This window comes from Bubalus bubalis, chromosome 10, assembly GCF_019923935.1.
Source record: "Bubalus bubalis isolate 160015118507 breed Murrah chromosome 10, NDDB_SH_1, whole genome shotgun sequence".
In the NCBI taxonomy this organism is placed as follows: Eukaryota; Metazoa; Chordata; class Mammalia; order Artiodactyla; family Bovidae; genus Bubalus; species Bubalus bubalis.
The window spans coordinates 62,342,656-62,370,507 of NC_059166.1; the positions used below are offsets into that span (position 1 = coordinate 62,342,656).

Genomic DNA, 27,852 nt, shown 5'->3' on the forward strand with positions numbered 1-27,852 from the left:
GAATAAAAAACTTATATCCTCTCTACAAGAGACACACTTAAGACTCAAAAACAAAAACAGGTTAAAAGTGGAAGGATGGGAAATGATATACAGCTTATAACTAACCATAAGAAAGCTGGAGTCACTGTGTAAGTATCAGATAAAACTGATTTTAAGACCAAAGAACTGAGATTCTTGGCAAAAAGTTTTAAAGAAATGTTTTCCTCCTTGGCTTTGGTAACTTGAAAGGAAAGAAGATACAGATTTAATAACTGTCCCTCCCCCACAGGAGAAGGAAATGGCAACCCACTCCAGTTTTCTTAGCTGGGAAATCCAACTGACAGAGGAGCCTGACGGGCTACTGTTTATGGAGTCACAAAAAGGTCAGACATGACTTAGCAACTAAACAATAACCACCTCCTCTATTATCCATTTCTATGCTTTTTTTATTGTGGTAAAATGTACATAACATAAAAATTACCATTTTACATGTACGGAGTTCTGCACCGTTAAGTACATTCATTGCTGTGCAACCCTCACTACCATCCGCTGACAAAACTCCCATGTTTAAAAGAATACATTCTATAAGAATATGAGTACCTGGCCTTCTCTGGTGGTCTAGTGGTTAAAAATAAACCTGCCAGTGCAGGGGACACAGGTTCAATCCCTGGTCAGGGAAGATCCCACATGATGTGGAGCAACAAAGCCCTGAAGCTGTAACTACTGAGCCCACATGCCGCAACTACTGAAGCCCATGTGGTTAGAGCCCACGCTCCACATCAAGTGTGGCCGCTGCAGTAAGAAGCCCAGGTACCGCAACAAAGAGCAGCCCCTGCGCATTCCAACTAGAGAAAGCCTGGTGCAGCAACAAAGACCCAGCACAGCAGGGGGAAAAAAGTAAATAAATCTCAAAAAAATAATAACGAGTAACTGGATTCTTAAGAGTTCTGACCTTTCATTAAGCACACTCCAAGGGTAAATCAGAGTGCTTGGGGGGAAAAAAATGCAGATCCGGTAATATATATGTTACAAAACTAATCTTTTACTGAAATCAGCACTCTTTTCTTTTTTCTGACAGTGCAATAAAAACCTAGAGCCAATTCTCAGATAATGACAGCAGCAGCTAGTATTAAATAAACAAGACAGTACTTAAAAGTCCATAACACACATCATTTAATTTTAGGAAGATCCTAACACTTTCATCTTAGGATGGACAAAAGGTTGAGAAAGGTTAACTGCCCAAGGGCACTCAATTAGTAGGTAGTGTAAAACCAGGCATGAATTCATGTTCATAGTTCAAGTGTTCTTAGAATACATTAAACAGTATCTCCCCCCAAATTAGTAGAAGCTCTAGAAAAATGTACATAAGGTGCTACATAAGTAGCACCTCAGTAGTAGGTTGTTTTGTTCTTCTGCCACAATGTCCTCTGCTCCAGTCTGCCTCCCGTTCCCTTCTACCAACACTAGGCTGGGAAAGACTGTCCCAGATGTTTAGATCAAATGGGAGAGAAGTCTAGCTTCCTTGAGAGGAATACTTAAAACACTATGCCAGACCTATTAGTTAAAGCTCAAAAAGAAAATGAGATATGGGTCAGGTCTTCGGCTGGTGGATTAGCAGTAGTGAGCCCGATACAGAGACTGATGGAGAGAGAGAAACAAAATGTAATGTCAGGGCAAGAGTAGGAGATAACAATAGTAAATAACAGCAACTATGAACTAAAACAACAAAATGTCTCTGTGGACTCCGGCAGAGAATACTGATATCAAAATTTCTAATTTTCTAGCAATACTGATATCAAAAAACTGCTAAGATACCTCTGAAACCAGATGATAGTTAATAAAAAGGTCCTATCAAGAAAATAAGTCTCTAACCTTTGGTTGGTTGGATTAATAAAATCTATCTATTCTTAATGAAGAATGGGATGTGTATGAAGTCAGTTACACCTAGAGTTTGGCACAGGGCTAACAGTGACCAGATTGTGAGTGACCACTAACCAGAAACAGTGCGATAGGACAAAAAGGTAAAAAGCAAAACAAAATCTCAGGTTAAAAAGCGCTGAGTGCACTGGTCCCTTCATATATGAGCCATCCTATATATCTGAGGCCAGTACCAACTGTAGTCAACTAGACAAATCATACAAGTCAAGGTCAATGCCAAGGAAACTGGACAAAGAGACGTCTGATAATTTGAATCTTAAACTTTAAATACCCCAATATAGCGAATGACTATTGTATTAAAGTTGTTTTAGACAAAAATATCAGAAGTTCTAGAGAAAAGTAAATAGAAGGACATACTCATTCTAAATAATCTATTGAAGTATATTCGTAACTGATGTCCTACTTCAACCTATAAAGTTTTTCTTAATTTTATTTGTTTGATCAGATTCTATATAATTATAATCCTTCTAAAATACTGTTAGCTTTGACATTCTTGAAACTCTGGGTACCATATGTTTGATACATATTTTTATGGGCTTCATAATTGGATTTTTAAAAATTTATTCTGTCACAAATCAACGTAGGAGTTTTCAAAAGATTGTTTTTGTTCATTTTGAATGAATGCCTTATCAAGATTCAGGTTTCTTCTCAAAACAAAAACAACAAAAAAAATATGTGACATTTGAAGAAATTGTATAGTTATACATTCACTGCTTGAAATCCTTAAATATATTTTAGACTTTGAGGCCTAGAATCACAAGTTGCAAAGGTCAAAATACTTTTCTCTTAAGGAGTGCAGTGAATGGAAGATACTAGTGTTTTTACGACTAGGCTTGAAATTATGGAGGGTCAAAGACCTTACAATAGAGTAGGAAATTTTTTCTAAGTTAAATTTTAATCAAGAGCTAATAAGCTAAGATATTAATCACCCAGAACATTACTTGTCTAGTCTAAGAAGTTAGCACTCTCTTACACAAAGGCACTAGATCACAACAGCAAGGGCAAACGACTGAATCAAAGATTATGCGGTTCTTTCTCTTATATGCAATCTTTTCAAAAAATACACTAGTCATGCAGCATTGTTAATTTTGACTTACACATGAACAGCCAAAGCAACAGTCTTTTAGTAATTTTCTCTATAGTTTGGGAAAATAATCCTCTACAGGTGATTAAAGTAACACATTCAATTTTTTCCATGAGAAAAAGTTTTTCTATGCCTTTGGTAAAACATCTTGGCAGACTAGAAGGCAAGGAATAATGAGAGCTGATGGTGCTAGATTCTGATGGAGACAAGAAAGATAAGGCTGTGTGGCCTATAACCAAGGCTCAGAATCAGGCTGAGCCCAGTCCCCACTGACTCTCATTCTCTTGGAGTGAGTCTATTGTGTTTCCTTCTGTTGGAAATTATCTTTAAGACAGGGCCATGTCACTGTTATTAGTTTCCTATTGCTGCTCTAACAAATTACCACTAGTTTAGTAGCTTAAAACAACACATATTTATTATCTTATGGTTTTAGAGGTCAGAAGCTTGATATGAGTCTCACTGGGACAAATCAAGATGTCACTAGGGCTGCATTCCTTCTGGAGGGTCTAGGGGATATGCTTCCTTGTCTTACCTAGCCTCTGGAGGCTACTCACATTCTTCAGCCCACGGTCCTTTCTTCCATCTTCAAAGTCAGCAATTAGATCACTCCAACCTCTACGTCCACTGTTATCTTTTATGACTAACTCTCCCACCTGTTTCACTTATAAGGGCCCCTGTGATTATACTAGACCCACCCAGATAATCTGGGACAACCTCTCCATCTCATGATCCTTAATTTGATCATATCTCCAAAGGTAACATTCTCACATGTTAACAGATTCAGATTCTAGTTATTAGGAAGCAGAAATCTTTGAGGAGTTATTTCTGCACCCACAATAACCCAAGCCACAGGTGCCACCAATTATGACATTTGAAGATTCCTAACAAGTAACGTATGGCAGATAATGTTGCCACAAATTCTTTGAAGCTACTTTCATCTGAGAGGTGGAGTTTATTTCCCCACCTCTGAATCTAGACTAGCCTATGACTTGCTTTGAGCAAGAGAATGTGGTAGAAGTGACAAGCAGTTTTCTAAGCCTAAAACTCAGAGGTCTTGCAACTTTCTATCGTCATTCTCTGGAATGCTATTCTAAGACTGCCATATGAGAAAATCAGTAGAGCCTACTGGAGAATGAGAGGCCATCTGGAAGAGAATGAGGCACCCCAGGAGACAGACAGCCAGACATGCCAGCTCTCCAGCTCAAAACAGTTGCACAAATGAGCACACAGAAACTGCCCAGCCAGACCACAGAATGGTAGGAAATAAATCACTGTTGCATGTCATTAAGTTGGGGTGGTTAGTTATGCAACTGACATAATATTGGTTACTGGGAAAAACCAGTCTACAATGTTTACATATCTGGATGAGCTTTTGGCAGGAGGAATAAAGAAGGTCATTTGGGTTAGATGGGAGAGAACAGCAGGTAGACTTTCATGGCTGTTATCACAAAGCATGATCAGGCTGATACAGGAAATGACTGTTAAATAAGAATGACCCCGGCTATTTATATGATCTGTTCTAAGTGGAAATAAAAGCCATTACAGTTTCTAAGAAGAAGCAGATAACTAAAACTATATCAAAGAAAACATAAAGTGCCTACCATACCAGCTTGAGACACAGCAACTGCCCAAAACATGCTTAAAATAAAACAAACCATAAATAAAGAGGTAGGGAAAGACATTTGAGCCAGACAGTAACAACAGGTCCCAGGGCATAAAGTGGTCAAAATCCAGTATTAGTACTGTGTGACTTTGGCAGGTCACTGACAATGGAAAAGACAGCTATTCTCTCTGCCCTTACACCCCTGGACCCGCATGCAGGCTTGGGTTCCTACTGAACATTAGGACTATTTTCACCAAGTAGTATCATTAAATTGAACTGAATAGAATCAAACTGACCTACCTCCAGTCTGTAAGCTTCCTGCCTTTAAGAGCAAGCCATACATTAACACAGTGACTGGCATGTACTAGGTGGTTCATAAATGTTCATTTATTGGACAGTTTTAGGGAAAACTGATCAAAGAAAACACCCAGTCCTGTTTCAGGTTGGTGTAAACTTCTAAATGCAGCAACCACATCTTTTTAAACTTGGCATTCCAGTTCAGTTCAGTCGCTCAGTCGGGTCCAACTCTTTGCGACCCCATGAACCACAGCACACCAGGCCTCCCTCTCCATCACCAATTCCCCGAGTCCACCCAAACCCATGTCCATTGAGTTGGTGATGCCATCCAACCATAGCATTCCAAGTGCTCAATAAAACAAATGGCCCACAGGAGCCACTCAAATGTTAAGTTGAATCTAAAAAGAAATGTAGTTAGGAAAAAACTGATTAGAGTCTTAAGAAAATAAAACTGGGCAAATACACAGATTACAGATAAGAACCATATCTAACATCTAAGTGAAAATGTCTACAATTTATTTCAACTTAAGTATATCAACATCATCTGCCCTTTTAAACTAACAGAAAAATTCTATCAATTTACTATATTGTTCCATTTTGAGAACTAATATCACAGTTCCTCAATTTTCAACTTAACCCCTTTCTACAATTCACACATTAAACTTACCCACATCAGTAGTCCAACTAATACCAATTTAATCATTTAATAATGGCATACTGCTATAACATGTAAACAATTACCATGTAAGAACACAAAACATTAAATGATATGGTATGAAACAATTAATTCTGAGCTAGAAAATATCTAAACCCCAATCCTGGCTAGAACAGACTCTAGTTTTGTCAGGCACCACCTTCAGTTTTGTCACTGGTTTATCAACTGAAACTAAATCACCATGAACTAGCTACCTAACAGTTTCTATCAGCCCCAACTCTCTCTCTCCCTAGATATTCAAAGGAGTTTACAAAAGGCTTCAAGCGAGAAAACTAGTTTTACAAACTGAAAATCTTTGTGGTTGGCCTTAATATGAATAGTAGATGTAATGACTCACAGGGTTAGATGTGTCTGCAAAAATTCGACCTTTAGAAGGAAAAAATGGCGTCTACTATTTCATTCAGCACCCAAGAATAGGACCACACTTTACAATCAAATAAGATTCTCCAAGTGCTTTGTTTTCCACTATTCCAAAGCTACATAAATATAGACCAGTGACTGGCCAACTTTTTCTCAAATGGCAAGACAGTTAATATTTTAGGCTGTTGAAACTACTCAACTCTGTCCTTTCAGTGCAAAAGTGGTTGTAAATACTATGTAAACAAAATATTAAAAGATATGCTGTGTTCTAATAAAACATTAAATAGGTAAGCCCATAGCTGCTGATCCCTGTTCTATAGTGATCAGTGTTTTAAGACTGTTTTCCGTTATATAATATGGTGGAAATCTTTGAGTGTAAATTTAAACAAAGGTCTGGTGATACACAGAAGTATGCCTAGCCAACAAGACTTTTATCTTTGTTTCCACATGAAAATGATCCGTAATATCATGGCAAAAGAGGAGATATTGAGAACTAGACGTAAGAAAATGAACTTTGAGGCTCCTTTGTTCCTCTAAATGAATTAGAATTTCCAAACTTACTATAGAACAGAGAAGCTCATCCCGTAAGGACAGGAAGGGGAAAAACGGAAAGTAAACAAGCTATAGGTGGCAGGTGTGGAATAATTTTAGGAAAGCCAAGGAAACAGAGATGCTACATCATTTATTAAAGTCTAGAGAGCAAAGAATTAGAAAGTGATCATTCCAGTATTGTTAGGCACTAAGTAATTTTATTAAAGTTATCTTATCTTCCTAGGATTCCCTGGTAAGAGACACTGACCTCACTCATTTAGATGGCTCAAACAATATACTCCATTATTCAATGTCATCAACTAAAACGCTGGTCCCAAGTAAAACCTCCTACATAGCTTTAAACAGTCACTGAAGGCAAAAAAATAAAAGTTCATCATGTATTTTCCGTACTTCTAACCCAAACTCGACCCCATGACATACTTCTATCGAACATGCCATGTCTTCATGCCTGCCTCCTTTTTCTACTCACCAAAATTTTCTCTGGAAGGGTTCAAACTTATTTACATCAAAAAAAAACAAACAAACAAAACCCAACTTACATTCAAGGATGTCAAAACTAAAAGGAGCTCAAATTTTCTTTCTTACAAATCAAATAAACTTTCTCTAAACTTTGAAATCTCAGTCATCAGCAAACAAAGAAAAAAAAAGACAAGAGGAGAATGTTGCCAGTGTCACAGTCTAGAAGACAGACCCGATCACTTCTTTACCACTGTGTGGAAGCAGAGAACAGTGTCTGTTCCTCCTTTCTTCACATGGCTGCCCAGCTAGACTCAATTCCGCAGCTTCCTTTATAGCCAAATGTGGCAATGGGCCAGAAATGTGCCTTCACCTTGCCTAGAATGTGGATGTGATACCAGGAAGCTCACAGTCAAGTCACAATGCCAGCCCTGGACTGCTCAAGACTTCTTCACATGAAAAAATAAACTCAGTTTTTGAGGTCTCTGTGAGAACAGTCCAAACTATACCTTAACTGACCATATGTCATATTTTACTATGCTGTCCAATTTCATAGGTTCTAAGTTAAATATTTCTTTAAAAGAACACCTTATTTGGCTGAAAGCTTTAAATCATTTAACTAAGCAACACCAGGATTTAACAGCAGTACCAGGATTACAGTATTGATTTTCTTGGACACCATCTTTCTTATATGATAGTCAAAAAACTGCTGGCTCTGCTTACATGGAAGCAGCATCAGATCAGATCAGATCAGATCAGTCGCTCAGTCGTGTCCAACTCTTTGCGACCCCATGAATCGCAGCACGCCAGGCCTCCCTGTCCATCACCAACTCCTGGAGTTCACTCAGACTCACGTCCATTGAGTCAGTGATGCCATCCAGCCATCTCATCCTCTGTCGTCCCCTTCTCCTCCTGCCCCCAATCCCTCCCAGCATCAGAATCTTTTCCAATGAGTCAACTCTTCGCATGAGGTGGCCAAAGGACTGGAGTTTCAGCTTTAGCATCTTTCCTTCCAAAGAAATCCCAGGGCTGATCTCCTTCAGAATGGACTGGTTGGATCTCCTTGCAGTCCAAGGGTCTTCTCCAACACCACAGTTCAAAAGCATCAATTCTTCGGCGCTCAGCCTTCTTCACAGTCCAACTCTCACATCCATACATGACCACAGGAAAAACCATAGCCTTGACTAGACGAACCTTTGTTGGCAAAGTAGCAGCATATTATAGTACAAACATAAAAGTATCTAAAAATAACATTTCAATCCTTTTTTTTGATAAGTATGATTGTGAAAGTGAGATGAAAAATCTCATGGAATCACCAAAATACCTGAAAATTAGGCACTAGTAGATTTTACACTTTAAAGGTATAGAGTGGCAATACTACTAAAATACAAAGATTTCTTAAATGTATATAAATTTGTCTCTTCCTGATTTCTGGCTTACTTTCATGATTATTACACAGGGATACAGACATGGATGGCATAAGACAGGGGTGAAAAGATCAGGCTTGGTTGAATGTAGTAAATGCTTCTTCTTCCCCCAAAGCTAAGTTGTTGGCATGCTTTGATAGTATCTAAATTTTCTCCCCTTTAAAAATAGTTTTCATCTTTGGCCAATATCACTGGTTTTCCTCTCTGCTACATGTAAGGATCTGCTTCTTTTTCTCCCTTCCTCCCCCTACCACCCTAGAATTTGCCTTTTTAAAAATCCCATTGAGGCTACCAACCACTGCAGCTCCATTTTTTTTTTTTTCATACTTCTCTGTTGCCTGTCATATCTCAAAAGACAGAGAGCCTGGTGCCACCAGGTATAATCCTTGCTGCACCTCAGTAAGGTGCCCTTGCTGGGGTGCTTTTTAAATTACCACTTCCCAAATCCCACCCTAACCCAATTAAAAAAGAATCTAAAGGATTTCAAAAGCTCCCCAGGTGATAATGAATGTTCAGTGAGGGTGAAAGAAAAAATATGGCCTCTGAAGATCAGAAAATCTATATTCAAATCCCAGTTTTGCCATTTAATAGCTGTGATTTTGGACAAGTTACTCAACCTTCCTAAACTCCATTTATTCCTAAAGTATCCACTACATGTCAAGCACAATGTCAGATGTTGAGTTAGGGTGATCATGACAGTTCCTGTCCTCTAGAAGGTTACAGAAGAAATAGGAATTAAAGGGAAAAAAAGTGAAAGTCACTCAGTCATGTCCAATTCTTTGCAACCCCTATGGGCTGAAGCTCACCACGCTCCTTTGTCCATGGAATTCTCCAAGCAAGAATACTGGAGTGGGTAGCCATTCCCTTCCGCAGGGCATCTTCCAGACCCAGGGATTGAACCTGAGTCTCCTGCATTGCAGGATTACCATCTGAGCCATCAGGGAAGCCCATACAAGCAAACAAATGTAATCCTAAAAGGGCTACAAGGACACACAAGGAGGGAATCCAGTCTAGATTCCAGGGATCAGCAAAATCTCTAAAAAGGTAAAAGCAAGGCTGAGTTCTGCAGGACAAGTAATGATAGCCAGATAAGGCTGCTAAAGCAAGACAGAGGAGGAAGCGTATGCAAAGGCCTGGATAGAAGTCAGCTTATTTGGGAGATATAAGTAGTTCAGCAAAACTAAAATAAGAATGAGGGAGGAACAAGAGATGAGGATTAACAATGACTTCAGCTTCCACATTTGCAAAACAAAGATATTATTTGCTCTGCTTGGTTACTCAAAGATCAAATTATATATATAGCAAACTGTCTTGAACACAACAGGTACTCAGGTGATAAATTCCCTCACCTTTCAGCTTATACATGAGAAGAAGCTTGCCTTTTATAAGCATTTCCAATCAACAACACACTTTTTCTTTTGAGCCAATCAACAACACACTTTTTCTTCAGATGATTTCATCATAGCACAGAACTCAACAGTAAGTTCTTTTCAGCTATTTTGTTTTTCTGGGGTGCATCTTATCTACTGTGGATTACTGTGAACAGTCAACTCTTAGGTCTCAAGGACACTAACATTGAGACTTCCTTCTAAAGGTTCAGACACTTGAGGGTTCTCCAACACCAGGCTGTAGATAAAAAAGGTTTTAATATATTGTTTAAATGAACTGAAGCTGTGAAGCAATACAGAATGAGGACCACAATACTTCAAATCCAACCCTGACTCTGATACTCACATGAGCTTCGTGCTTAGTCACTCAGTGGTGTCTGACTCTTTACAACCCCATGGACTGCAGCCCGCCAGGCTCCTCTGTCTATGGGATTCTCCAGGCAAGAATACTGGAGTCAGTAGCCATTTTCTTTTCCAGGGGAGCTTTCAGACCCAGGGATCAAATCCAGGTCTCCTTCACTGCACGCAAATTCTTTACTGTCTGAGCCATCAGGGGAGCCCTGACTTTGACTTGAGTTAGATATCAATGATTTACGTTGGGTAAGAGACATCTTTCTGTGTCTTGGTTCCCTTATGTGCCAAAATGAATATAAAACAGGATCCCTTAACACAATATAACAGAGCTACTTTTTAACTGCCACTGCCTCACTCCCCCCACATTAAGGGATGGGTTAGGTAAGAACAGACTCTTAAAGCTATCTTTCCCTGATAGAGATCCTGGAGGTCAGCCATAGCTGGCAGCAAAGATGTATATCAGACTTTTCATGGTCAATTGATAAAGCTACCTAGATTCTGCAGATGTCCTTTGGCTCCAAAATGCTTTGATTCTTTTAAATACTATTTTAGCCCTTTAAGAATTAATTCACATAAACCCTAAAAACAAGTCTAAAAATTAATTTATTTCTGAAGAGAATATTAATGACTCAATTTAAAATGAGAGGACTCATCCAGAGAAGAATTACCAATACAAGTTTAGAATGGCAAATACTGTCAAGATGCTACTTTCATTATCTTTCCTGGTACAAGGTTTATTAGAAAACTTTACTATTCAGTTTTATGTTTCAATATGCCTCAACTTAAAAAAGCTACTTTTAGAAGCATGTCAGGTGATAATGTTAATTAAAATTACTGTGGTAATCATTTATGTATATGTATATAGCAGTTATTATGTTGTACACCTTAAATACAATTTAAATGTCAATTAGATCTCAAACTGAAAAAAAAAATCAATACTAGCACAATCATAGGAAACATACTACCTTAAAATATGTCTGTGTGTGCTTAGGTGCTTAGTTGCTCAGTTGTGTCTCACTCTTTGTGACCCCATGGACTGTAGCCCACCAGACTCTTCTGCTCATGGAATTTCTACGGAAGAATACTGGAGTGGGGTGCCATTTCCTACTCCAAGGGATCTTCCGGGCCCAGGAATTGAACCTGAGTCTCTGAGGTCTCCTACACTGGCAGGCAGATTCTTTACCACTAGAACCATGTGGGAAGCCCTCACCTTAAAATATGGAGACTTCTATTAAATATTTTTGGTCTTAAGTGTGAAATTTTACTACATTCTGAATGGCATCACAGCTTCCCACATGGAATGACACAAATAGAGTTCTTGATAAGGAAATCAAATGATTTTAGTAACTCACCTGCACATTAATGTAGAGAATGTAGTCAGCTGATCAATGACTTTTAATTTAGAAGTAGCTGTATTTAGAAAGAAGCAACTTTTGAGTGCCTATTATATACCAATCACTGTGCTAAAGAGAATTATGTGTATTATGTCATTTAGTCCTCTGAGGTAGGTACAGTCATCTCTCAGTATCCATGGGGGATCTGGTTCCAGGACGCACACACCTCCATATTAAAATCTGCAGATGCTCAAGTTCCTTATATAAAATGGTTTAGTATTTGCATATAACCTACGCACATCCTCTCTTTCACTTTAAACCATCTCTAGGTTACTTATAATACCTAACACACAATGCATATGTTATATATATATAGCTGCGGGTATGCAGCAAATTCAAGTTTTGCTTCTTGGGACTTTCTGGAATTTTTTTCCAACTACTTTAGATCTGTGGTTGGTTGAATACTCATATGCAGAACCGGCATCCTCAAATACAAAGAACCAACTGTACTATTATTACAAACATATTTTACAGAAGGGAAGTGGACCTTAGATTTTGCACCTTACTCAGTTATTCTTTGAACTCAGAGCTCAAGAAAAATCCTTAAATTAACTCTGGTTCAAAGCAGTTTTCTCTAGGTACAATACACCTTAATTAACTTAGAATCTTCAGAAAATTAAAGCCACATTATAGCACAAACTTCATAAACAGTGACTGAATTTCCCCTTCAGTTTTCTCTTTAATATGCCAAAATAATTCTAGAACCTGAGCTTTCCAAATCCTTTCATCATTTATGGTGCTCTCTGCTATGCCTACCATTAGAATGATTTTAAAAAACATTAATACTGTATCAATTATTTTTAAAAGCACAGAGATAATCAAGAGATCCTAATAGTCTTAAACACTATCCTCAAACCAAAAGATAAATGGAGACTGGGAAACTTGCATTCTAAAGTGCCACCATCCAGATAAAATTACTCTGTGAATTAGAGTAATTTCAATCAGATTCTATAAAATGGAACATTTTTCTCAAGACTAAAATTAGAGTGTAACCATAGGATAGTTTAAGGGCCCAAACTTTGGAACATAAAATGGTCTGACATGTGTCAAATTCAACAGCAGAAGGCAAGCAGCAGGGGCTAGGGAGAGAAGGAACAGGTTAGAAAAGTAGTAATAAATGACAAAATGACTTACCTATTCATCTCACTGGCAGTTGTACCTTAATTACTCTCAAAAACCACATGCTGCTAAAATAAGTCCTAATATCTTACTATACGGTGTCCTGCATTTTAAGTTAACACATTACATTATTAAGAGAATCCCCAATGACATTTCATAAGGACTAGAAACTCAATTATATTTTCTTAGAAGGCACAAGCACTTATGACTTAACAGTTACTAACACACAACAATCTGGAGTACATAATCTAACAAACCAGTGTAGGTGTGTATACTCTGTTAATTCCTTAACTTATTAATCACTCTTAAAAAGGATTACTTTCTTCAAAATACAAATGACAATACCACAAGCACAATTTAAAGTATCACATAAGCTATTTGGTAATAAAAATCAGATGAATTTTTTTTAAAAACTGTTATTATACTTAAAGTCCATTTACTATGTAAGAACTCAGCATGACAAACACAAAGTTATTAAATGAGGAAATGTAGGCAGGAGATTCCACTTCAGTTGTGTGACAGGAAGTACTAGCTCTGGAAGTTTAGAAACAGGAATACCAAGCTCTGCTGTAGCACAAGAAATAAAGGAAAATATGCTGATGAATGAGAGTAAAAGAAGTTCTTTTCAGTTACAACCTGCAATATATTAAAGGCAACCCAAAAACCATTCCAAAAGTTAAGGGGAAAAAAATGCCTCATTTTTTTCCACTAGGCTTAGGTGACAATGTGCTTCCTTAGGTACATTGGAATTCAGATTCTGCAGTTTCGCTGTAACAAGACTGCTTGTGACTCATGTTTTACACATCCTTAGAGAGACAAGGGTGACTTGTAACATTTAACAGGTTAGTTTCATATTTTAAGTTGGATGATTATTACATTTTTTATAGCAACACATAAGTAAATTATTTTTAAGTGTCTAAGTTTCACAACAGTGAATAAACTGAACGTTACTAAACTGTACAGTTAAAAATGGTTAAGATAGTATCTTCTGTTATATCTTACCACACAAAAAATGAGAACGTTAATGAGAAATTACTCCACTTAAATGTTAATAGTAACTTGTTACATAAAATTTGATTACTCATAAACCAAATTCTTAGGCTTAATTTTTAGTAATTTGTTACTGTCATTAGCAGCTGGATTCGTTTCACTGTAACTAATTTTTAAAAATACTTCCATACATGAGGAAATTCTTTAATTTTAAAGTAGAGTGTGAGAGTGAAGCACTATACTCAATTAGCATCTTTCAAATCATCTGAATTACTTACTGCCAACAAATACTGGTTATATGAAATTATAAATGTGGTTCTACTTCAGCTGATTCTTTCATTCAGTGAAGTGCAAATCTCGAAATTAGGAGAGCAAGATCCCTAAATGAACAGGCTTTTCTTAAAGCAGTGGTAGGTCTTGATTGTGAGGCAGGCAACACTTTCCACTCCTCAGCCTTTAGCACAATTGTGGCCCAAAATACTAAGGTCAATCATTTTCCATCACCGTTTTCTCACCTGGCTCAGCCCTACCAAATTTGACAGGCTTTTGTAAACTTTCTTGAGGTTCTGTTCAGAAAAGCGTGCAATCTAGGTGAGTTTGGTAGCACGGAAGGGCCTGAGAGGAATCAGCTTGGCTCGGCCAACTCGGGGGTGGGGGTGGGGGGGGGAAATAGTCTCGAAGAAAAAAAAACCGGATTGGCTTCAACTTTGCGCAAACCCTCTTTCTCAGTCACAGATAGCTCCATTCCCGATGAAGGGCTGTGTTCTCGAAAGATCTACCCCTTTCCAACTCAAATGTCATTCCCAGATCAGCTGCTTGAGGGGCCAGCGGCGCTCAACCCACGCCCTCTTCTCCGAGTACCTTCTTCAAGTGCCAGAGCTGGCCTCAGCTCACCCTACAAGCCCCCATCCAAGCCCTGCACGAAAGCCCTACACGAAGACTGGCCCTGGCCCGGACCCCGCCCGTGGAAAAGTCTGCCCCACCGTGTCAGCAGGGGGCCCCGCCTGGGCGGCCGTGGCCGTTTGAGGGTCTGCGCTCCAGGGTCCGCGGCGGACAGCCAGGACCACAGGAGTCTCTCCGTAGGGGGAAAAGACGGCCTCACCTTGACCCTGATCTCGTAGGTGGTGAAGCGGCCCCGGCCGACCCCCACTGTCTGCGGGTTGCTCACATCTATCTCGAGGAAGTTGCTGGGAGGCCCGTAGGCGTCATTCAGGTTCTGAGGCTTGGTGATCAGCCGCCGGGTGTCCGCCACGGTCTCCGCCATTTCGCTGCTGCAGCCGCCGCCGCCGCCGCCGCCGCGGACTCCCTCCGCCCCCTCCGCGTTCTACCGACACCTCCGCCGCCGCTGCTGCTGCTGCCCGCCGCGGGGACACCGGGCTCGCGCGCAGCAGTCGCAAGGCGAACGAGCACGTAGAGCGGGCGTTCACCCCCACGCGCGTAGCTCCTCCCCGCGTCCCTCCGGCTTCCGCCTCCTGTGCCCTGGAGGGAAACAGCTGACCTGTCGGAACTTCGCGCCCGAGACCCGGGAGACCCAGCGGAAGCCGCGGAAGGGGACTGGGTCTAGGCAGAGGAGGGGAAGCGCAGTCTTGGAACTTGTAGGTGCGGACAGGTTCCGGCCGGACTACAGAGCCCACAATGCACCGGGCGAGCGCGCCCCCGCCGGGCCGAGGCAGAGCTGCTTCGGGCTCAGTTTCCGTGTCGGCCTCGGCCTGGAGCAGTGGAAAGAGCACTACACGAGATCTTCGCGGCCTTGGAAGACGCGGGGACAAAAGTTAAATGGCGAGCTAGGGGAGGTTTGCCCACAGTCCGAGCAAAATTGCCTACGCTAATTCAATGCCAACCTATCCACCGCCTCGCTGTGAACCACTGAAAATGCCTTTCCAGATAACTTTGAATTAATGCCTCAAGTGATTTTTGACATCAATTTGATAGTTTTACCGTACATGCGTCTGGCTTGGTAAATTGTGGTATAGTGGTCTAAAAACTACTTCATAAGATCATACCGTAAGGTCAAGCCATTTGGGGAGACTGATCAGTCCTCTAAAACAAGATAATATATAGGCTGAAACTTGCCTTGAATTTCTGATGGTCGAGTGATCTGCAGCTTTTCCCCTTCACTTCCCACACAGTTACAGTAAATTTAAAAAAAAAGTGGTAAACATATTGCTGCAGCATTTGAAATGGAATTCAGATAACCTTTATCAGAAACGAAAAAACGACAAAAACAATTAAGTAGATCATAGTTAATCTCTGACAAATGCAAACTTTGAGCCTTGAGGTAAAAGGACAGATGTCTATCCCTGCCTGGGGAGTTCTCTCTCTTGTTACGGTCTCATAACCCTTTTTGCATTTCTTTATATGTTGAGTTTCAGAAAACTTATTCACTTTAAATAATCTGATTTGTCCCTTAAACTGAAAAATTACCTGCATCTTTAGCAACGCTCAGAAAAGTTGGTGTAAAAAATTACTTAAGTATGATGTCAATCCTTTTCAGGAAAACTCAACATTCATTCATTAAGCAAGTATTTACTGAAGACCTGCTAGGTGTTTTCAACTCTAGATATTAGAGGTAAAAGGGTGAGGAAGACATTAAAATTCCCTGATCTCATCAGGTTAATTTTTTTGTATTAATATATGGTCCATCTTGGGTAGACAAATAATAAACCAATAAGTAATACATCTACCAATATGATTAATGTTATAAAGAAGATAATACTGGGTAATGTGAATGAAAGTGACCCAACAAGCTCATTAAGTTGGTCAGAGAAGTTCTTTGAGTGTATCTCTCCAAGAGAGAGTAATACCAGAGTAAGTATGCCCAGACAGGACTCCCAGAATAAGGGCATACTTACTCTGTTGCAAGAGACCAAAGGAAAACTTGACAGGTATGATTACAGCAGTGAGCTCAAGAATGTATTTAATGATTCTTTGAATTGAACTATGTGAGACCTGAGAGACCAAGAACCACTCTGTTGTGTTGTCATCCATGACACTTGAACAAAGCAATTATGGGATATTTGCTTAGAAAGCTTCTGTCTCATTGGAGGCCATGGCGGAGTAGCTTTGGGCAGCAGCAATTGCCTGCAGTGAAGTAGCATCTACAGAAAATAGCAGCACAGTCACACAGCTAAAGAGCTTCCCAGGATAAACATCTGGAAAAAAATCATCTTTATTTTTCAAGGCGATACGATTGCATTCCTAGAAAAACCTATGAAGAGTAAGCTAGTAGAATTAGCAAGAAAATTTAATGACTGAATGAAGGTATCAAACAATTTATAGTTTTCCTCTAAGCAATGTCTAGTTAGACTGGAGATGGAAAAAATATCATATTCATAACAGACCAAAGTAAAAAAGAAAACAAGAATGGAAGGCACAAGAGCTACAGGAAACAAAATTATGAAATTTTAATAAAAGATATAAGCCAAAACCTAAATAAAAAAGACTCCATGTTCTTGGATAGGAGGACTTAACATAAAACAAATCACCTAATCTACTATTAATAATGCAAATAGAATCCCACTGCAGTTGGTTTTACTTTGCCTTGGGTGCATAGGGTAGTAGTGGACAAGAATTTTCTTTTTGAAGTTCATATGTTGGAGATTAACCAAGAAGACCATAAACATGAAAAGAAAAATGTGATTTGCTTTACCAAATGTTAAAACTTACTATAAGGCTAACTGTAAGCAAAAGCATAGGGAATTCCCTGGCTGTCCAGTGGTTAGACTCCTCACTTGCACTGCAAGGCCCCAGTTGGATCCCTGGTCTGGGAACTAAGACCTCACAAGCTTCTCAGCACAGACCAAAAAAAAAAAAAAAAAAAAAGGCCACAAGAGTATGGTTTTGGCTGTGGATAAGATAGAGTGTAGTACAGAGGGAGCGTTTCAAATCATTGGGGAAATATTTCTGGCATAATCCTTGGGGAAATATTTCAGGCATAATCCCCTGCATTATGTGTGTCTGACTCTTTGTGACCCGTGGACTGTAGCCTGCCAGGTTCCTCTGTCTGTGGGATTTTCCAAGCAAGAATACTGTAGTGGGTTACCATTCCCTTCTTCAGAGGATCTTCCCAACTCAGGAATTGAACCCATGTCTCTTGCATCGTCTGCATTTTCAGGCAGATTCTTTACCACTGAGCCACCTGGGAAGCCCACCCCTGCGTTATACCATATATGAAAAAATTCCAGATAGAACTCATTTATTGTTGATGGTGGGTTTTTTTTATTTTGGCCACACCACATGGCTTGTGGGATCTTAGTTCCCCAACCAGGGCCCAGGCCCTCAGCAATGAGATCATGGAGTCCTAAACATTAGACCACCGGGGAATTCCAAGATGCAATGCAAATATTAATATGTGTGTGTGTGTTTAGAGAAATTTTAGGAGAAAAATTGTACAACCTTGAGTAAAAAAGTGCTTCCTAAGCAATATGGGAAACAAACTATAAAGAAAAACTAGTCATTTAAGTGCATAAATTTTTAGTAAAAATTACTTTTTAAAAGACATTATAATAAAAGAATTGAAGGAAATATATTTGTAACAAGTAAGATAGTAAAAGGCTAATATTCCTAATGTGAAAAGTACTCCCCATAAATTGATAAGAAAAAGAATCCCATAGAAAAATGGGCAAAGAATGTGGATAGGTCCTCTTTTATACTTTTTCAGATAATGAATTTATCAAATCTGCATAATAACCCTAAAAGTGGGTACTATTATTGTCTGCATTTTAAAAATGGGAAAACTGAGGCACAAAGGTAAAATAACTTGAGTACAGAATGGCAGAACTAGCTCCAGTATTTACATATGTAACCACAATTTTTTGCTCTCTCAGGAAAAGAAATTCAAATGGACAATAAATGAGAACAATATGCTCAATCTCATTAATCAAATAAATGTGCATACGTGCTAAGTTGCTTCAGTAATGGCTGACTGTTTGGGACCTCTTGAACTGTAGCCCATCAGGCTCCCCTAACAATGGGATTCTCCAGGCAAGAATACTGGAGTGGGTTGTCATGCCCTCCTCTAGGGGATCTTTCCGAACCAGGAATCAAATCCTCATCTAAGTAAATATGAAATACTGTGTTCTGTCTAGCATATTGGCAAAAATAACAAGTAACAGGGAAATAACAGGGAAACAAGGATTTCCCTGGTGGTCCAGTGGTTAAGACTGCACTCCCAGCACAGAGGGCCCTGGTTGGAACCCTGGTAGGGGAACTAGATCCCGCATGCTGCAACTAAGACTTCATAAGCTGAAACTAAGGATCAGGCAGGCCACAACTAGATCTAGTGCAGCCAAATAAATAACTAAAAAAAAAAAACCAAGATCAGAAACAGTGTTATAGAGACTATAGGGAAATAGACAATTTGCTCATATTTATCAAAATTAAAGATATTTGGAAAAAAATATTTAGGAAACTTTGATACCCAAATCCAACTTTTGCTGCAAGAGACTATAGTACTTAAGAATGTAACCACAAGAATGTTTATGGCAGCTTTATTTGTAGTGGTGAAAACTGAAAACAGCCTGAATTAGAAATGCTTGGATTATATTATATTCAAACTATGGGAAAGTATATAATATTTTTATGTAATTTACATGTAATATATAAATTAAATAATAGAGTAGATGAAATAGTTCTACTTTTATTTAAGATGTTAGAGTATACCTATTTTTACTTATTCGAGTTAGAAGAGGAGGGACTTCCCTGGTGGTCCAGTGGCTGAGACTTCACACTCTCAATGCAGGGGCATTGGGCTTGATCCCTGGTCAGGGACGCTGCAACTAAGACCCAGCACAGCCAAATAAATAAAAATTTTAAAATGAATTAGAAGAGGAATATCCATGATATTTTGGAAAGAGGATCAAAGAATAATATGTGCAGTATGATCTAATTTGGGTAAACAAATAAAAGCCTGTCAGTCTACGTATGAAAGGATATACACCACACTGTTAACACTGCTAACTCAAGAAAGGGTGGTAATTGAAGCGAGGAGTAGGGATGAGAAGACACAAACATAATCTAAGCATGGGCTAGATTACAGAAAACTCTAACCAATTTTATGTTTTCCTAATGGTCCATTGGAGAAGGCTCTTGAGAGTCCCTTGGACTGCAAGGAGATCCAACCGATCCATTCTAAAGGAGATCAGTCCTGGGTGTTCTTTGGAAAGAATGATGCTAAAGCTGAAACTCCAATACTTTGGCCACCTGATGCGAAGAGCTGACTCATTGGAAAAGACTCTGATGCTGGGAGGGATTGGGGGCAGGAGGAGAAGGGGACAACAGAGGATGAGATGGCTGGATGGCATCACTGATTTGATGGATATGCGTTTGAGTGAACTCCGGGAGTTGGTGATGGACAGGGAGGCCCGGCGTGCTGCAATTCATCGGATCGCAAAGAGTCGGACACGACTGAGTGACTGAACTGCCATGAATGGTCCGTTTTAGACAAATTATGTCAATTTGCCTGTATTACTGTGTGTTCCTTGAGTAGTGTATTAGCTTATCATAGCTAGGTAGATCCGATCACTAAGATCATCCATTCCTGTTTATTCAGAGATCACTGAACAGTCAACTGATCATAATTTCATTTTTGTGAGGATTTTCTTTTTTTTAATTTTTTTGAATTGAAATATAGTTGATTTATAATGTGTTAGTTTCAGGTGTTCAGCAAAGTAATTGCATTATATATTATGTATATGTGTATATGTGTGTTTATATATATTCTTTTTCAGATTCTCTTCCATTTAGATTATTACAAGATATTAAATATAGTTCCCTGTGCTACATAGTAAATCCTTGTTGTTTATCTATTTTATATATAGTAGTATGTATTTGTTAATTTATCCCTCTCCCCCACCCTTTCCCTTTTTTTCTGTGTCTGTGTTTCTGTTTTGTAAGTTCACTTGTATCATTTTTTTTAGATTCCACATATAAGTGATATCATGTGGTATTTGTCTTTCTCTGACTTACATATATGATAATCTCTAGGTCCACCCATATTGATGCAAATGACAATATTTCATGCTTTTATGGTTGAGTAACATTCCATTTTATATACAAACCACATCTTCTTTATCCATTTGTCTCTTGTTGGACACTTAGATTGCTTCCATATCTTGACTGTTGTAAACAATGCTGCTATGAACACTGGAGTGCGTGTATCTTTTAAAGTTAGAGTTTTCAGCTTTTCCTGATAAATACCCAGGAGTGGGATTACTAGATCATATGGTAGCTCTGTTTTTAATTTTTAAAGGAACTTCTGTACTATTTTCTATAGATGCTGTCCCAGTTTATATTCCCACTAATAGTTTGGAAATTTCCCTTTTCTCCACACCCTTTCCAGAATTTATTATTTGTAGACTTTTTGATGATAGCCATTCTGACTGTGTGAGGTGATACTTCATTGTAGTTTTGACTTGCATTTCTTTAAGAATCAGCAATGATGAACATCTTCTCATGTGTTCATTGGCCATCTGTATGTCTTCTTTTGAGAAATGTCTATTTAAGTCTTCTGCCGAGTTTTTGATTGGGTTGTTTCCTTTTGATATTGAGTTGCATGAGCTTTTTGTATATATTGGAAATTAAGCACTTATCTATTGCATTGTTTGCATATATTTTCTCCTATTCCATAGGTTTGTCCTTTTTTTTATTAATGGTTTCCTTTGCTGTGCAAAAGCTTGTAAATTTGATTAGGTCCTATTTGTTTATTTTTACTTTTATTTCTTTTGCCTTGGGAGATTGATCTTAGAAAGTATTGCTACAATTTACATCAGAGAATATTTTGCCTGTGTTCTCTTCTAGCTTTTTGGTGTTATGTCTTATATTTGAGTCTTTAAGTCGTTTTGAGTTTATTTTTGTGTATGGTGTGAGGGCATGTTCTAATGTCACTGGTTTACATGGGACTGTCCAACTTTCCCAACCACTTGCTGAAGAGACTGTCTTTTCTCCATTGTATATTTTTGCCTTTCTTGACAAAGATTAATTGACCAGATGTGTTTGGGCTTATTTCTGGACTCTATTATGTTCCGCTCATCCTTTTGTCTGTTTTTGTGCCAATACTATTCTGTTTTATAGTAGCTTTGAGATATCGTTTGAAGTCTGAGAGGGTTATCCCTCCAGCTTTGTCCTTTTTTTCAGCATTGCTTTGGTAATTCTGGGTCTTTTGTGGTTCCATATGCATTTTAGGATTATTTATTATGAGGACTTTCTTGCAGGCAAAAGGAAATTCTGCCTTGTGGGTGCAGCTAGTTTATATTTTCATTTTAAACTTGTAAATTAAGGTTCTGTCTTATCAACCAGCATTTTGTGAGCTTGACTTGCATCACTACCCCAAGTCTGATCGCCTCTGAGGAAAATTATACAAGTAACTGGACCTCCAGAGTATCAGACTCTGAATTTGTGGCAAACCTAATAAAGTCCTGGAAACTTCTCAAGGGCCATCCTGGCCACTCTTATGTCATTTTTCTAGTTCACACCCTGACCCACCTCCAAACGTCTGCTCCCAGCCTGCTGAGAATTCTGAAGAAAATCCTAAGCTGACTGGCACATTTATGGTTTCTAATCTCAGCTGACCTTTCAACGTGCCTCAGCAATCCCTTACTTTATTTGCTTCTCAGATAAAATGTTCTGCAACCCTCTTCCTAAAACTCTCAGCATGTAACCTCACTTCATGCAGCACACAGAAAAGTAAAAGCCACAAAGCTCAGTACTTCCTTCCTCCCCACTGAAGACTACTTACAACATGAGTCACCCTCAGAACTTCTGAGAGCGTAAGGCAAGCCCAGACCACTGCCAGCTTTTGAGAATGTGGGCATTTTCAGATTTAGTATTGAGGGAATTTATAAACACTATGATTTGTTTGTTAATTTTAAGTAAAACATTTACATGATTCAAAAGTCGAAGTGCATTTAAGACTATGCAGTGAAACACCTGCCTCCAGTCCCTATCTGCAGCCATCTACTTCCCCTTTCTATTGACAGCCACAGTTATCAGTTTCTTGCTGCGTATCTTTGTGTCCTTCCAGAAATAGTCTAGCATGTAAAATGTGTGTGTTTATATACATATGTATTATCTAACAGAAATGGCATCATAGAATACACACACTTTTGTACCTTCTTTTACTTAACAATATATCTTGGAGCTAAATCCACACTTAATATAGCAGTAAAGTATTTCATGACATGATGTTCCATAATTTATTCAACTGGTCCCTGAAAGGGAGCAGAATGTGTGACCCCCAAATATGCCACTTTGGCATGTGGATTATCTTGAATGGAGGATAATCAAGATGCAACTGACTTCAGAAAAACTTGTACCTCTTTCCTCACTATCTAAAAGAAATTAGATGGGGGCTTGGCCCAGAGAGAGCTATCACCAAAGATAGATTTTGTCTGAATGACCTATCTCTGTGGCAAGGCAAACATCCTAATTGCCAGACCTCTGCATCTCTTACTGTCCTCTGAATTACTGCCCTTCCCTTTTTGGAAGCCCCAGACCCCTATCCCACTCCCTAGCTCAGAATGGCTCACGAGCTTTAACTGCCCAACTTGCTCTAGTCTGTTGCTTCTATGGGACTCTGGTACATACAAAATTAAGTTTCTCTTTGTGTTACTCTGTTTTATGTCCATTTGGTTATTATCTACTCTAGAAGCAAGTCCACAAATTTTTAGGTTTCCCAATGCATACAAATATGTTTACACTACACTGTAGTCTGTTTACAACAATATGTCTCCAAAAACAATGTACAAACCTTAATTAAAAAATAATGCTGTGGGAAAGATAGCACTGATAGACCTGCTCCACAATGAGTTGCCGCAAACCATCAATTGTAAAAAGTGCAGTATCCAAAAAGCACAATAAAGCAAAGCACATTAAAACTTTCAGCCCCACCCCCTGACTCCTGGGAATGTGGCAGACAGGAGAGGGCAAGGAAGAACCTTGCGCCCCGTCCCCCATACTTTGCCCTGTGCACCTCTTCCATTTGGCTATTCCTGAGCTGTAAAATACGCTTAAACATAAAGTATTTTTTTCCTTTTCTGAGTTCTGTGAGTCAAATTATCAAAACTTAGGGAGAAGAGGGTCTTGAGAGTCCTCAAATTCGTAACCAATTAGGCACCTTGTGGCTCAAATGGCAAGGAACCTGCCCACATTGTGGGAGACCCAGGTTCAGTCCCTGGGCCGGGAAGATCCCCTGGAGAAGGAAATAGCAATCCACTTCAGTATTCTTGCCTAGAAAATTCCACAGACAGAGGAGCCTAGTGGGCTATAGTCCATGGATTCGCAAAGAATCAGACATGACTGAGTGACTACCACTTTCACTTTTCAGGCAGGAAGCAGAAGCGAGTAGTTTAGGTACCCCATTTAAGGCTGGTGTCTGCAGTCTTGTGGGTCTAAATCTTTAACCTGCAGGGTTTGTGTTAACTCTAGGTAGTGTCAGAATTGAATTGTTGCACACCCAGCTGGGGTTGGAGAATCAGAAGCCTTGGAGATGATGTTAAGCCCTTCTAGGAACATATCAGATAGTCTCTATCCTTCTCTTAAAGGTTAAGTTTTCTACTTCCATGATCAGGGAGGGGTTAGTGCAGGTTTGCTCCCTGGACTAAGAGTTTAGGGTCTTGGGGAGGCTAATACTTTAGTTGAACACATCTTCACACTGATCTTTTTGGTATATTTGTTCATGATTTCATTTAAAGGAGAGGCAAGTAACTTTCCTGACAGCTCAGTGGTTAAGACTCTGCACTTCCACTGCAAGAGGCATGGTTTGATCCACAGTTGGGGAACTAAGATTCCCCATGTGTGCCACGTGACCAAAAAAAAAAGAAGTGGCAAGACCTGGAGCAAGCCACTCAGCAAAATAAGCCTAGTAAATGTGACTCACAGAAGGCAGGTTAGTGAGCACCTGTTGATCTGTTGTGTTTTGGGCATACCCTTTGAGCAATATTACTCTCCACCCTGAGACAAAGTTTTGTCCAACACACACATAATTCTCCATTTTGTTACTTGTGTGTGTGTGTGTGTGTGTGTGTGATTTAGTGTCTCTTCTGTATTGGTAAACCAGGCAGTACCCAGATGGTTGTATCAACATCAGAACCCCCCTCTCTTGCTGTTTTCAAGTTCTTCTCCACCAGTTAAGCCACTTTCCCTATACCTTGTCTTTACCCTTTGTGGTAGCCGTAAGAATGTGCCTCTCAGATCTCTAGCCTCAGGAACATAATTAACCTATGGCCTCAGCTGCTGTGTACTGAAATGTCATTACTGCATTTGCTCTGAGTCCACATTTCCCATGGTTGCTCCCAGCCGAATGCTGAGCACACCAACCAGTGGTTGAGGACTGCTCAGGCGTCAGGAATATAAGACCCATTACTGGGTGAGGAGGGACTCTCCTCTTATAGATGACTTTGGATCCAATGTCTGGAAGAGTCAAAGGCAGCCATGACAATGAGCGATTTCTGTCCCTGGTCAAGTGGTTGACTTCTGAAAAAAATAAAAAGGCACAGGATTCCTTTTGAAATTGAAAGCCTATAATTTCATACAGTGTGACTGATATCAACTATGTAAGGTCAGGCAAGGTGTGTAAACCTGAATTGGGGTGAAAATACGCAAGTCCTCAGCTGCAGAAACAGTGGTAACCAGGTATTTGTATTCATTCTCTCAAGAAAATGGATTATGAACTTTCTGAGTAAAGAGCCATCAATACTCAGAGCAGTGTTCCTCAATCATTAACATTGAGGAACAGCTCACCTGGGGATTGGATAGAACTACAGATTCTGATACAGGAGTTCTAGGATGAGGCCTGAAATTTTGCATTTCTGGCAAGTTCCAGAAAATGCCATTGTTGCTGGTCTCCAGGCCATAGCAGATAGCAAGGATCTAGAGAATCTCAAGAATGCCATATATATTGATTTGTTGGTGGGGCAGGGAGAGGGTCATTTCCAGAACCAGTGGCATTATGTGGTCTCCTTAGCTGAACAGATATGTCCCCCTTAGAACTCTTGAATCCTTCTAGCCATTCATGTGACAAATAGTTGCTGAACAAGTGCTGTAAACCAAGTGCTGTGTTAGGTGCTTGCGGGCGGAGAAGAGGGAAGGTGGTGAACAAGATACAGTTTTTACTTACAGGATATTTCAGTCTGGTCATAGGCACATGCCAGTAGGGTGTGATGAGACCACATACCCCAGTCTCGAGGGGAGTAGGGAATGAGTTTCAGAAGGAAGCAACAGTAAACATGGGACTTGAAGTTGGTGTTTGACACACAAAGCATCTGTGATTTGGGTGTGCCTCTGTGTGGGAGGTACATCCCAGAGATAGAGGTAAACACAGGCCGAGGCCCAGAGGAAAGCACTGCTGGGGAGCTACAGGTAGTTAGTACTGCTGGATGAAAGGGCAAAATGACAAGGACTAAGGCCAGAGGGCATTTCAGTCAATGTTTACAGTTCTAGACATTATCTCAAGACATTCTAAAGGAAACCACTGAATGAGACTGACTTGATTTTTAGTTCAGAAAGATCATTCTGGCAGAACTAAGATGGCAGCAGTGGGAATGTAGAGAAGAGAATGGATTTGAGAAATAGTTGCCCCTGTATGGATGTGAGAGTTGGACCATAAAGAAAGCTGAGTGCCGAAGAATTGATGCTTTTGAACTGCGGTGTTGGAGAAGACTCTTGAGAGCCCCTTGGACTGCAAGGAGATCCAACCAGTCCATCCTAAAGGAAATCAATCCTGAATATCCTTTGGAAGGACTGTTGCTGAAGCTGAAATTCCAATACTTTGGCCACCTGATGTGAAGAGCTGACTTATTGGAAAAGACCCTGATGCTGGAAAAGATTGAAAGCAGGAGGAGAAGGGGACAACAGAGGATGAGATGGCTGGATGGCATCACAAACTTAATGGACATGAGTAAACTCGGGGAGTTGATGATGGACAGCGAAGTCTGGCGTGCTGCAGTCCATGGGGTAGCAAAGAGTGGGACACGACTGAGCGACTGAACTGAACTGAAGTGAATTGCCCTGCTGCTGCTTCTTTCGTTTGACCTAAGAAGGTACTGCATTAAGCAGTGGAGGACTGTCCAGACTGGATACCTGTGAGATGCCAAATCTCAGGATGCAAACAGCACCATAACTCCTATAGGGAGGAGAAAGGCCTGGCAAATCTATGTGAATTGGTGTCAGCATTCTAGTGAAAGGCATTGCCACCAGAATATACACTCCAGGCATACCAGTTTTGGTTCCGAGTTGTGTTTGCAAAGGAAGTAAACTCTTCTAACTACATTTAGGAATGCATCTTCATAGGAGGTGTATTCAGCCAGAACCTGTGGATTTTTTTTTTTTTTAATTTTGTCAAGATTTTTGTTTGTTTTATTTATTTTGGTTGCGCTGGGTCTTTGTTGCTGCACAAGCTTTTCTCTAGAGTGATGAGCGTGGTCTACTTTCTAGTTGTGTGCATGGGCTTCTCATTTCAGCGGCTTCTTTTGTGGTGGAGCACGAGCCCTAGGCTGCATGGGCTTCAGTAGCTGCTCAGCCTGGGCTCAGGAATCGCCCCTCCTGTGCTCTAGCGCACAGGTGCACAGGCATGTCAGATCTTCACAGACCAGGGATCGAATCCATGTCTCCTACACTGGCAGGTGGATTTGTAACCACTAGGCCAGCAGGGAAGTCTTGTGGGTTGGTTTCGAGAGATTGAGCAGTCCTGCTGCAACAAGGCTTGATCCGCTCAGCTGTTCAATGCTCCCAGATCTATACTCACCTCAGCCTAGAGTGCGGGCATGTTGCCACAGTGCTTGCCCCCACCCCTACACACACTTGCCCAGGCAACCATGTACTATTTCTGTTTGTTGTCCTATTGACTAAATCAAACTCTGACTGTCTAAGTCAGTCTCATCCCACTTATTCTTAAGCAATACCTCTGATATTTGCATCCTTTCTGCTGTAAATCACTTGGGCTTATAACAGTGAGTCATCTTTTTTCTCTCCTTTCTCATCTACTCTTCACCGCCTCCTGCCATATCTTAGTTTGGTTAGACTGCAGAATTCTCCATACTGCCTTACTTTCTCTAATCTCTTCTATCTATTACGCAGAATACTAGCATGATTTACACATCACCATTCTAATATGTTTTTGTATTAGAAATATTTCTCATCTAGAAATTTATATTTTACATAAACGTGTCTGACTTGAAGACAGTACTATGAGCAAATCATATT

At 39.8% G+C, this 27,852-nt stretch overlaps 1 protein-coding gene across 1 annotated transcript in view; it reads right to left on the reverse strand.

Moving 5' to 3' along the window:
• The window catches only part of SNX3 (sorting nexin 3), a 49,559-nt gene extending 34,424 nt beyond the window's left edge, over window positions 1–15,135 (reverse strand). The window contains exon 1 of the mRNA XM_006075349.4: window positions 14,759–15,135. Coding sequence (XP_006075411.1) covers window positions 14,759–14,920 — 162 coding nt within the window. The 5' untranslated portion in view covers window positions 14,921–15,135. The remainder of the gene's footprint in view (window positions 1–14,758) is intronic.
• Between the last annotated feature and the right edge of the window lie 12,717 nt (window positions 15,136–27,852).